This window comes from Loxodonta africana, chromosome 12, assembly GCF_030014295.1.
Source record: "Loxodonta africana isolate mLoxAfr1 chromosome 12, mLoxAfr1.hap2, whole genome shotgun sequence".
Lineage (NCBI taxonomy): Eukaryota > Metazoa > Chordata > Mammalia > Proboscidea > Elephantidae > Loxodonta > Loxodonta africana.
Genome location: NC_087353.1, coordinates 77161838 through 77172174, shown reverse-complemented (window position 1 = coordinate 77172174; position 10337 = coordinate 77161838). Strand labels below are relative to the sequence as shown.

Below are 10337 nucleotides of genomic sequence, written 5' to 3'. Positions count from 1 at the left end.
CTAAACTTTGTGATATTTTTACCCTAGAACAATAGCAACCTGGAAAAGAATTCTTTCTACAAAGAGAGAAAGCGTCACCGAGCTGTAGTGAGGACTGGCATAATAATGGCTGTAAATTAGAATTTAGCACCTATCTGGCATACAGTAGGGCACAAAATGTATTTGGTGGTATTATTACTTTTGCCACCTGAAATTTCTATAAGGGCAGTGGATAGGGAAATAAGCTTGGGGATGATGATGATGATGGTAATTAGCTAAGGGATCTGGCTGCAGCACCTCCACAACAGCAGAGATAAAAGGGAAGATACGAGGATAGGGACAGACAAGTATCCCTAAACTCGTAAGTTTCAGTCAATCCTGTCTGGCTTCATGCACTTTGTTCAGCTGCAGTATGATTGGTGCCCCTCCCAGGAAAGGGTTTATTTTTTTCCTTAGAACAAAACACTGCCACTATGGTTCCTTGGTGCACATTGCTTTGAAAAGCTGAGTTGGGGCTTCCACTGGGATTTTTGTTCAAGGATGCCATCTAGGGGCTCTTCTGTGAAAAAAAATTCTTCCCACCTCTATGGTATTTTTATAGGGCCTCTCTCCTGCCTCGTTTTGCTTCTTGCATTGTATACATATCTGCTGCTCCACCACGCCCTGTATCCTCTGATGGCCTGGATCTTGGCATCTCTCCGTAGCACCAGGACTGGACTCTCAGTGAACATTTCACAGGTCAATGAAATAAATCCATGTGCAGCTTTTCCAATACCTTTCCACAGTTACTTGCTGTCTTAGTTCTCTAGTGCTGCTATAACAAGTGGATGACTTTAACAAACAAATTCTATTTTCTCACAGTTTAGGAGGCTAGAAGTCCAAATTCAGGGCACCACCTCGGGGGGAAGCATTTCTGTCAGCTCTAGAGGAGAATCTTTGTCTCTTTTGAGCTTCTGTCCCTCGGAGATTTCCATGTGGCTTGGCGTCTATCTTCCCCCATCTCCGCTTGCTCAATCTGCTCTTTTTATATCTCGGAAGAAGACTTAATTAAGACATATCCTACACTAATACTGGAAACCCTGGTAGCATAGTGGTTAAGTGCTACAGCTGCTAACCAAGAGGTTGGCAGTTCAAATCCGCCAGGCTCTCCTTGAAAACTCTATGGTGCAGTCCTACTCTGTCCTATAGGGTCACTATGAGTCGGAATCGACTCGACGGCAGTGGGTTTGTTTTTTTGTTTTGTACACTAATACTGCCTCATTAACATAACAAAGAAAACCCATTCTTAAATTGGATTATAACCACAGAAATCAGGATTAGGATTTGCAACACATACTTTTAGGGGGCACAATTCAACCCATAACACTTGCTTTAGCTAATCAACTATTTCAGGCTTCAGAAAAATCTGCCAGGAGTACTGGGCTCTGAATAAGAAATGTGTGAAAATTTCCCAGCAACAGACTGAGAGCCTAAAATGTTAATGCCACAGAGACTGGGAGCCACAGAGACTGGGACAACCTGGAACCTAGCTGAATGCTCCTCTCCATGTTGCCAGATTTAGTAAGTAAAAATACAGGACATACATTTAAATTTGAATTTCGGGTAAATGATGAATCACTTAGTATAAAAAAATATAAGTGTATCCCAAATGTTGAATGTGACATACTTATACTAAAAAAATTCTTTGTTGTTTACCTGAAATTCACATTTAACTGGGCATCCTGTATTTTATCTAGCATCCCTATGGATGGGGGCGGAGGGATTGAGGGACTTGAGGCCTGTCTGCATCCCCTCTTGGGAATTATGTAACAGAGAGTAAAGTCAGATGACAAACCGTTCTGGTGCAGGTGGCCTGGCGGGGGAGGGGTGGCGTTTTCAGTCTTTTTGGCAGGTATTTTATTTATTTTCCATCTTCAGATGACATGTAGATAGGTTTTCAGTTAAAGCCATGGAGCCGATTCTATAATCAAGTTCAAGTTCCAACTTTGCTTCTTACCTAACTGAGTGACTTTGGACAGTTTTTTTAACCTCCCACCACCTCAGTTTTTCCAAACCTAAAATTAGGATAGTGGTAGGTATTTATTTAGGAGCCCTGGTGGCACAGTGGTTAAATGCTTGACTGCTAACCAAAAGGTCAGTGATTTGAACCCACCAGCTGCTCTGCAGGAGAAAGATGTGGCAGTGTGCTTCCTTAAAGATTACAGCCTTGGAAACTCTATGGAGCAGTTCTGCTTTGTCTTATAGGGTCACTGTGAGGTGGAATCAACTCGATGGCAATGGTTTTGTAACTGGTTAATGTTTATCTTCTGGGTTGTTGAGAAGATTCAGAGAGATAATGCTCGTAGGGTGCTTAGTATTTTGGGGGATTTTTGCCCAGCACCTAGTATATGCTCAATAAAAGCTATTATTGTTTTGATGTTTTTGACACAGGTAGACTTAAATCATAAGGAGCCCTGGTGGTACAATGGTTAAGCTCTCAGCTTCTAACCAAAACTTCTACGGTTCCAGCCCACCAGCCAGTTTGCATGGAAAAAAGACCTACCAATCTACTTTGTAAAGATTATAACCTAGGAAACTCTATGGGGCAGTTCTACTCTGTCCTGTAGGGTTGCCATGGGTTGGAATCGACTCAACAGCACGCAACAACAACAGACTTAAATCACACTAAATTTCAGGTCCCTGGGTGATGCAAATGGTTAAGCACTCGACCACTGGCTGGAAGGTTGGCAGTTCGAACCCACCCAGAGGCACCTCAGAAGACAGGCCTGGCAATCTGCTTCTGAAAGGTCACAGCCTTGAGAACCCTGTGGAGCAGTTCTGGCCTGCACATATGCGATTGGCAAGAGTCAGAATCAACTCGACAGCAACTAACAACAGCAAAAACAAATTTTAGGTGGAAGAGTGTCTCCTACTCACAAGGGTCTGATTAGCTCCATACGGGGCACTTTCTAATTTTTCACTTTGTTGGGGTACAGCTGCTGCCTTTTGTAGGACATGGAGTTTCATACCCCGTTACAGAAGACCTGGTAATGATTCCATTTTTGTCTGAACCAAAATCTCAAACCCTGCCGCTGGCTCATTTATTCCAAATGCTATTTGAAACATATACGCTTTATGGTAGAGAGTCTGAATACAAGAGATGAACAGCCTCAGAATTATTGTGAAAGTGTGGAGAGCCCAACTTTGAGGAAGGAGTGAGAATAATAGGAGAAACAGAAGCACTTGGTGCTATACCGTGCTCTTTGTAGGGTCTCAGACATTATTGTGTGCTGCACAGAAGACTTCGGAAAGAGCATTGAACTTGGACTCAAAAGGACAGGATTGAAACTATGACAGTGCTTCTCAGGAGTTGCATCAGTTTGGGGGAGTTATACATCTCTCTGACTTCTGGCTCATCCATGAAATGGGAACATTGTGGAGTTTTTGGGAAAATTAGATGAAAAACAGATATGCAAACATGGCACCCAGAAAGAGCTCAGTAAGTCTAGTTTGTTTGTTTATTGTGGTAAATGTATATGTAACAAAATATTTTCCATTTCAGCATTCTTCACATGTACAATTCAGTGACATTAGCTACATTTATCATGTTGTTCAACCACTACCCTTACCCGTTTTCAAATTTTGCCATCACTTTTAATAGCTCAGTGTCCCCTAGGCAATGAGCCCCCCTTTTTCCCTCCCTTCCTCCCACCTGTGATCCCAACTGTGATCTCTATACACTTGCTGTCATGGATTGATTTTTGTCTCCCCAAAAATGTGTGTATTAACTTAGTTAGGCCATGGTTTCCAGTATTCTGTAATTGTCCTCCATTTTGTGATTGTAATTTTATGTTAAAGAGGATTAGGGTGAGATATAACACTTACCAGGTCACATCCCTGATCCAATATAAAGGGAGTTTCCCTGGGGTATGGCCTGGACCACCTTTTATCTCTCAAGAGATGAAAGGGAAGTAAGCTAGAGAGTTGGGAACCTCATACCACCAAGAAAGCAGCACCGGAAGCAGAGCGTGTCCTTTGAACCTGAGGTTCCTGTGCTGAGATGCTCCCAGACCAAGGGGAGACTGATGACAAGGACCTTCCTCCAGAGCTAATAGAGAGAGAAAGCCTTCTCCTGGAGCTGACACCCTGAATTTGGACTCGTAGCCTACTAGACAGTGAGAGAATAAATTTCTCTTTGTTAAAGCCATCCACTTGTGGTATTTCTGTTATAGCAGCACTAGATCACTAAGATACTTGCCTATTTTAGGTATTCCATATAAGTGGGATTATACAGTGTTTGTCCTTTTGTGTCCGGCTTATTTCGCTCAGTATAATGTTTTCAAAGGTCATCCATGTTGTAGCATGTATCAGAACTTCTTTTCTCTTTATGATTCTAACTTGGTTTTGAGAGAACTTTGAAAGGCAAATGTGTAACATGTTCTTTGAATGTTTGGGCAGCAACTAATATTGTTATGTGTGTTGGTGTGTTTCTGTGTTCATAATAATTTTTGATATTAGCCAACATTTGTACAATGACACGCTGTAGAATAACCAACTGTCACAGTTTACCTGGGTCTGAGGGGGTTACCAGGATACAGACTTTCAGCGCTAAAACCCAGGAAGTCCTGAGCAAACCTAAATGAGTTGGTTACCCTTCTACCATGTGCAAATTGTTTTATAAATGTTATCCCATAAAATCTTCAAATCAATCCTCTGAGGTAGATACTAATAATATTGCCCTTTTACAGAGAAAGCAAGTGCTTAGAAGAAGGAACTTACTGAAGACACATAGCTTATTACTGGGAAGAGCAGGATCTGAACCCAGACCTGTCCAACTCTAGAACCGAAGAATCTAACCACCATGCTGTTTGCATTTGGACCTGTCCAAAGGCATTGGCTCTTGTTGCCACTGACCTTTTCATTCTTGGATCACTGCTAAGCGCAATCCCATTTTCCCCTTTGTCACCAATACTTCCTGCTTCCAGCTTGGCCCCCAGCAAAGGGAGAGACCAGGACATGGAGGCAGGTCAAGCCCAGTCTTGTATCTGGGCATGGCAGAGGCCCTTCCTTCCCTTAGCAACAGACGCTGAAACCTAGTTACTGGCCCCAAGACCTGTGTAAAACAGGAGGAGGGAGAAAGCGGAGGCTGCAAAGGGGTTGTTTGGTGGGGTGCTTGCTCCCTCTTCTCTCAGTATTAGCATGTAACCTTGCTTCCATTTTTATTCTACAGTGAACTTGGTGTTTTCCTGGAAAAGTTCCAAGAAAGGAGCCACTCAGCGGGAAGGAAGGGTGGCCATTGCAGAAGGAGTAGGGACTGGAGCAAGAAAACCCAGCAGAACCCCAATGCTGCCTCTTCGCTCTCCATCTTCCTTTTCTCTCCTCTTCTACCAGGCAACTCCTCAGGAGGCTGAAGTCTATGACCTCAGAGAGGTGGCCCTGTGAACAGAGCTTCCAGAACATGACGGAAAGTTCTGTTTTCTGTGTCATCCCCATTATGCTATAAAGAAGGGTGAATTTCACAGCCACTAGTCAGAGAGGAGTGTCCCTGCAGAAACTGAGAGCTCTTCATTCTTTTTTTTGATAGGTCTAATTAAAATGGATACCACAAATGACATAGATTGCTCATCTCGGAGGGTAAGTGTGACTTTTAAGGCATATTTTTTTTTTACCTATATTTTCATCTCGTAGAGGATTGGAGCCACAGTGGTGCGGTGGTTAAGAGCTACCAGCTGCTAACTAAAAGGTCGGCAGTTCAAATCCACAGTTCTACTCTGTCCTATAGGGTCACTATGAGTCGGGATTGATTCAACGGCAACGGGCTTTTCGAGGATTTGGGAGTGGGGGGGGAATGTTTTTGTCATAGACCAATTGTCTTGTTAGAGTCTCTTGACTGAGCAAGTGTGCTAATCAAATTTTTATGTTATAACCTTTGAACTGTGCTTTTTCTGTATTAGACTTTCGTACATCCTCAAGCTTTGCTGTGAAAAATTCAGGAATAGATGTCCGTTGTTCTTTTCCCTACCCTTCCAAGGCCATTAGATCATATATTCCATTCAACAATTCCCAACTCTGGCTGCACATCAAAATAACATAGAATCTTGGTTTCGACACCCAAAGATTCTGATTCAGAAGTTTTGGAGTGGGGCCCTGGAATCTGTATTTTTAACGAGGCCCTGATTAATTGTGGTCTAACAGGTCCTCAGAGAGGCATTTGGGAACTGCCTTCACAAAGGAGATGCAAACATACGCAGTCAGAAATAAGCCTCCTGAAAGTAACTGTTTTACTCAACCTGGTGCCAGAATCCTAGCTGTAAAAAAGCCAAGATCCACTGGGTTGCCATACATTAAAGTGCCCAGAAGAGCATTTTAAAATGAAACTGTATGAAATTAAAATGGATTCGTTGCTAATGACTGAACCCATACCCTGAAATGAAATCCAGGGCTTCAAACTCAGTCAGACTGAAGCAGCAAAAGCAGAAAGACCAGAATTAAAAAAAAAAAAAAATTTGGGTGATCCAGAATGATAACTGGAACAGGAAAAATTATGGGTTGAAGCCCTAGAGTAGGAGACTCGGAAGAGGCATAGTGAGTCTTTTCAGGTGCCTGATGTGTGAGATTGGATTTTTGGCAGGACTGTGGAGAGTGATGCAAATTCAAGTGGTGTGGCTGGCTGCCCTCTTTGAGCGGGGCACCTCTGTTTCTGACTCTGCTCAAAATATGCTCAAAAGAGAGATTTGGTTGCTAGGCAACAGGTACACTGCCCTTATTTTCTAAGAGGGAGATTAAATCTCCAGCAGGGCTTCAACCTGTTATGGCTTCAATACATAATTTTTCCCTTTCTGGTTATCTTTCCAGTTCACCCAAATTTGGAAGATTTGGGTCTTTTCAAATTTTACTTCCTCGGCCATGATTGAACCGGGAAGAACCAGTTCGAAGCCTTTATGAAAACCCCTTGCAGTTTACCAAAGAGAAGAGTTAAGCGTTAATAATTTTGACAAATCATTTTGCATAGTCAGGCAGTTCTTATAAAAACCTCCATCTCCTCCCCTTGAAGGTGTCACAGAGAATTTTTAGGCAGGTATGATCAAGAAAACTCTCTTTGTTCTGTTCGGGAATTGATTTCCAGATCTGCTTATTTTGTGTGTGTCCCACATGTTCCTGTCCCAGGACTGAGATATTTTCTGCTATCAGGGCATTTATGACTCTTTGTGTATAAGTCTTAGTCTGTGCCTATGAACTAGCTCAAAGCTTGAGTTCCTGCAAAGCTTCTGCAGAGGCTATGCGTCTCTTTATTGTGCTCTGCAAAATGCTCATGGTTTGCTTTCTTTATATCCCACGACTGGCTTATCTGTGTGTATAATGCAGTATCTCTGTTCTCTGACCTGGGCACTCTGTTATTGAATTAACTTTCTCTGTGCCTATTCCTTGGATCACAATCTCTCAGTATGGAGAAAACTGTAGAATTTTAAAGAACAGAATTATAATTCAAACTGGCTCAAACCCCAAAGGGAAACTCTGAGCTCAGGTGACCGAGAGGTCCAGGTTGAGACCAGAGGTCCAGCTGATGTCATTGGGTGTCGGTCTTTCTCCTTCTGGTGGCTCTGCTTCCTTCTTCATTAGCTTTATTCTAAGGTAAGCTTTTCCCGACATAGGGCAAAGATGGCCCTAGTCATAAATAGCCTCATAATCAGTGACCCTAATGAAAGGAAAGTGCCTTTTCTCAATAGCTCTAGCAAAGTATCGGGAAAGATTCTGACCAACCCAGTTTGGGTCACATGCCTATCCCGGAACCAATCAATGTGTTTAGGAGGATGGAGTATTCTGATTGGTCAGGCCCATGACACATGCCCTGCCGTGGAGCCAGGGCCTGGAATCAGACAGACTTTACAACTTGTCTGTTTCTTTCGGTGGAATGAGTTACTTCCCAATTGGTTTCAGGGCTGAAAGGAGGTTTACCCCACACTGACCAAAATCATGAATGCCAAGATACTTCCAGAATATTAACATCTTCCTTGACTGCAGAGGTCAGGGCTTTTTGGCTTAACTGCTTACTCCCACTCTTGTTGTAACTTACTCAGGATGTTTGAATTTTGTAGCGTTTGCTTGTTGCTCCTTTAATGAGGATTTTTCTTTGAAACAGATTTAAAAGCTAGGCCAAGGGAAAGGTTCCCACTGATCACAAACCCTTCTTGCTTGCAAAGACAAACTACAGACAGCTCTTACTTGTCAGGATTTGCCTTACGTCTGGGATCCTGAAGAAAATCATGAATGACTTCATATTCCTCAAAGTACTGCTGCCAAAATCTTCCTTGGATGGTATGGCATCTGCTTTGGATTTCCAGGTTCCTTTTAAGTTGATGTGGGATTTTTCCATTTTGTCTCCTCAACAGTGCAGATTTCGTAGTAATTTCAGTAGTGAAATAGGGGGCTCATGGAGGTCATAAATTCTCAGATCCCTGAAATTGAGGTCTATAGCAGAGAAACAAGATGCAGTGATTTAAATCAACATTGCAAGTTCTTTAAGTTGAAAATAGTAGGATCAGTGGTTCCCAAACTCTTCATGTTTGAGGTGGGGATCCGGGCATCTCCACTTTTAATAAAGCTCCATTGGTGAGTCCAACGCGCCACAAATTTTGAGAACCAGGAAATAAATTAGGCCATTTGATCAATACACCTTTTCCGTGTTTTTAAAGATCTCAGGCTCAGTACGCATCTTTGGTGATGGGTTTGGATGGTTTTGTTTAATTTAAAGGTCAATAGCTTTCCTAATGGAGCCCTGGTGGCACAGCGGTTAAAGCATTCGGCTGGTAACCAAAAGGTTGGCGGTACGAATGTACCAGCAGCTCCTTGAGAGAAAAGTCTTGGTGATCTGCTCCCGTAAAGATTACAGCCTAGGAAACCCTATGGGGCAGTTCTACTTTGTCCTATAAGGGTTGCTGTAAGTTGGAATCAACTCAACAAACAACAACAACAGCCTTCCTAAAGTAAGTTGCCATGTAACTTCCAATGTGTTGGGCTACAGAGTGGCATGCGTTTAAAAGCACTGGCTTAGAAGTCAAGCCACTGCTCTTGTCTGGCTGGGATGTGTTACCTATTCTCTCTGAGCCTTAGTTTCTTCAGCTACAATATGGGTGTAAAAACTCTCATAGGGCTGTACAGTGCCTGGCTCATAATGCTTTGGAACAATGGTCGGTATTGTTTTATTGTTGTTATTTAGTGAGGTAGGTGCTCCAGGGGAGATGATGAAGGTTAATTTGAGTCAGCAATGAAGGAGGGGTTGCCTGGAGATAGAGGTGGCTAATAACTGACTCATATGCCTCTCTGGTTTTTTTTTTTTTTTTTTTTTTTTTTATGCCTCTCTGGTTATCCTGCCTGGCATAGTTTGCCTATCCAAGTAAATAAAACTCATATACTTATGTCCCATCTTACATAGGAGTTAAGTTCAAAGTCATTACCTAAGGTGAAAATTCCAGAGCACCATTATGACCCTTGGAAGTCCCTTAAAGCATCTTTAAAGTGTAGTTCAGCAGTATCTCTCAATAAGCCCAGCCCTGGAGTTTTCATCCAGCGTTGGAACAGATTGCAGTTTCTCCATCCCAGCCCCAGGTGACGTAGTTGTCTTGCACATAGGGGCTGGGTCACAAGACAGAAATACACATGGTATAGTTCAATAGTACAGTCACTTTGAGCTCTGCAAGTTGCTCGCCCCAGGAAAGACACGTGGGAGCTGGAGTGACCAGGGTAGCCACAAGTTCACACCTCCTACCTGAGGCTCACTCCTGAGTACACACTCACCGAATGAAACGGTGGGCTTAAACACCCACACTATTTAAATTATATTTTGTTCTTTTCCCGGAAGCAGAGAAAGCTGCTTGTGTGTTACACACATAAAATGCAACACCACTGAATGAGCAGATTTTTATTTGGAACTTTGTATACGTGAAATGAAAGAACCTTTTTTTTTTTTTAAGTCAACCCCTTTAATCATAGCCCAGGGTAGAATAGCTGGGACTCCTCCTCAGAATTTGGGCTCTTCCCAGGGGAAAAAAAAAATCTCCAGATTTGCTCATAGACGGAAAGCCAAGGGGGAGATGCTGGAGGAGAGAATAATGGTTCAAAAAAGAAAAATACAGAATGTATGAAAAACATGCTTGATGGGCAGAACTCTTTCTGAAACCTTTTCTGGAGACCTCTTTACTCCTTACCTTACTCTCAGAGGCTGGGAAAGCTTTCCTGGGTTCCTAAAGAGTGGCTTCGTTTCCATTTTCCACAGATCTCAAGAGATGACTCGATACATCACATGAGCCACTCCCAGAAGCGGCCAGAGCTGCCCCCTCTGCCTGCTTCCGGCAACGAGGAACCGTCTGAACTCTATCGGG

The 10337-nt window shown here is 42.8% G+C and overlaps 1 protein-coding gene across 1 annotated transcript in view; it reads left to right on the top strand.

The window, feature by feature from the left end:
• Nucleotides 1-8389: 8389 nt before the first annotated feature.
• Nucleotides 8390-10337, top strand: part of DNAH3 (dynein axonemal heavy chain 3) — a 189675-nt gene continuing 187727 nt past the window's right edge. The window contains exons 1-2 of the mRNA XM_064294796.1: nucleotides 8390-8568; nucleotides 10177-10336. Coding sequence (XP_064150866.1) covers nucleotides 8390-8568; nucleotides 10177-10336 — 339 coding nt within the window. The remainder of the gene's footprint in view (nucleotides 8569-10176; nucleotide 10337) is intronic.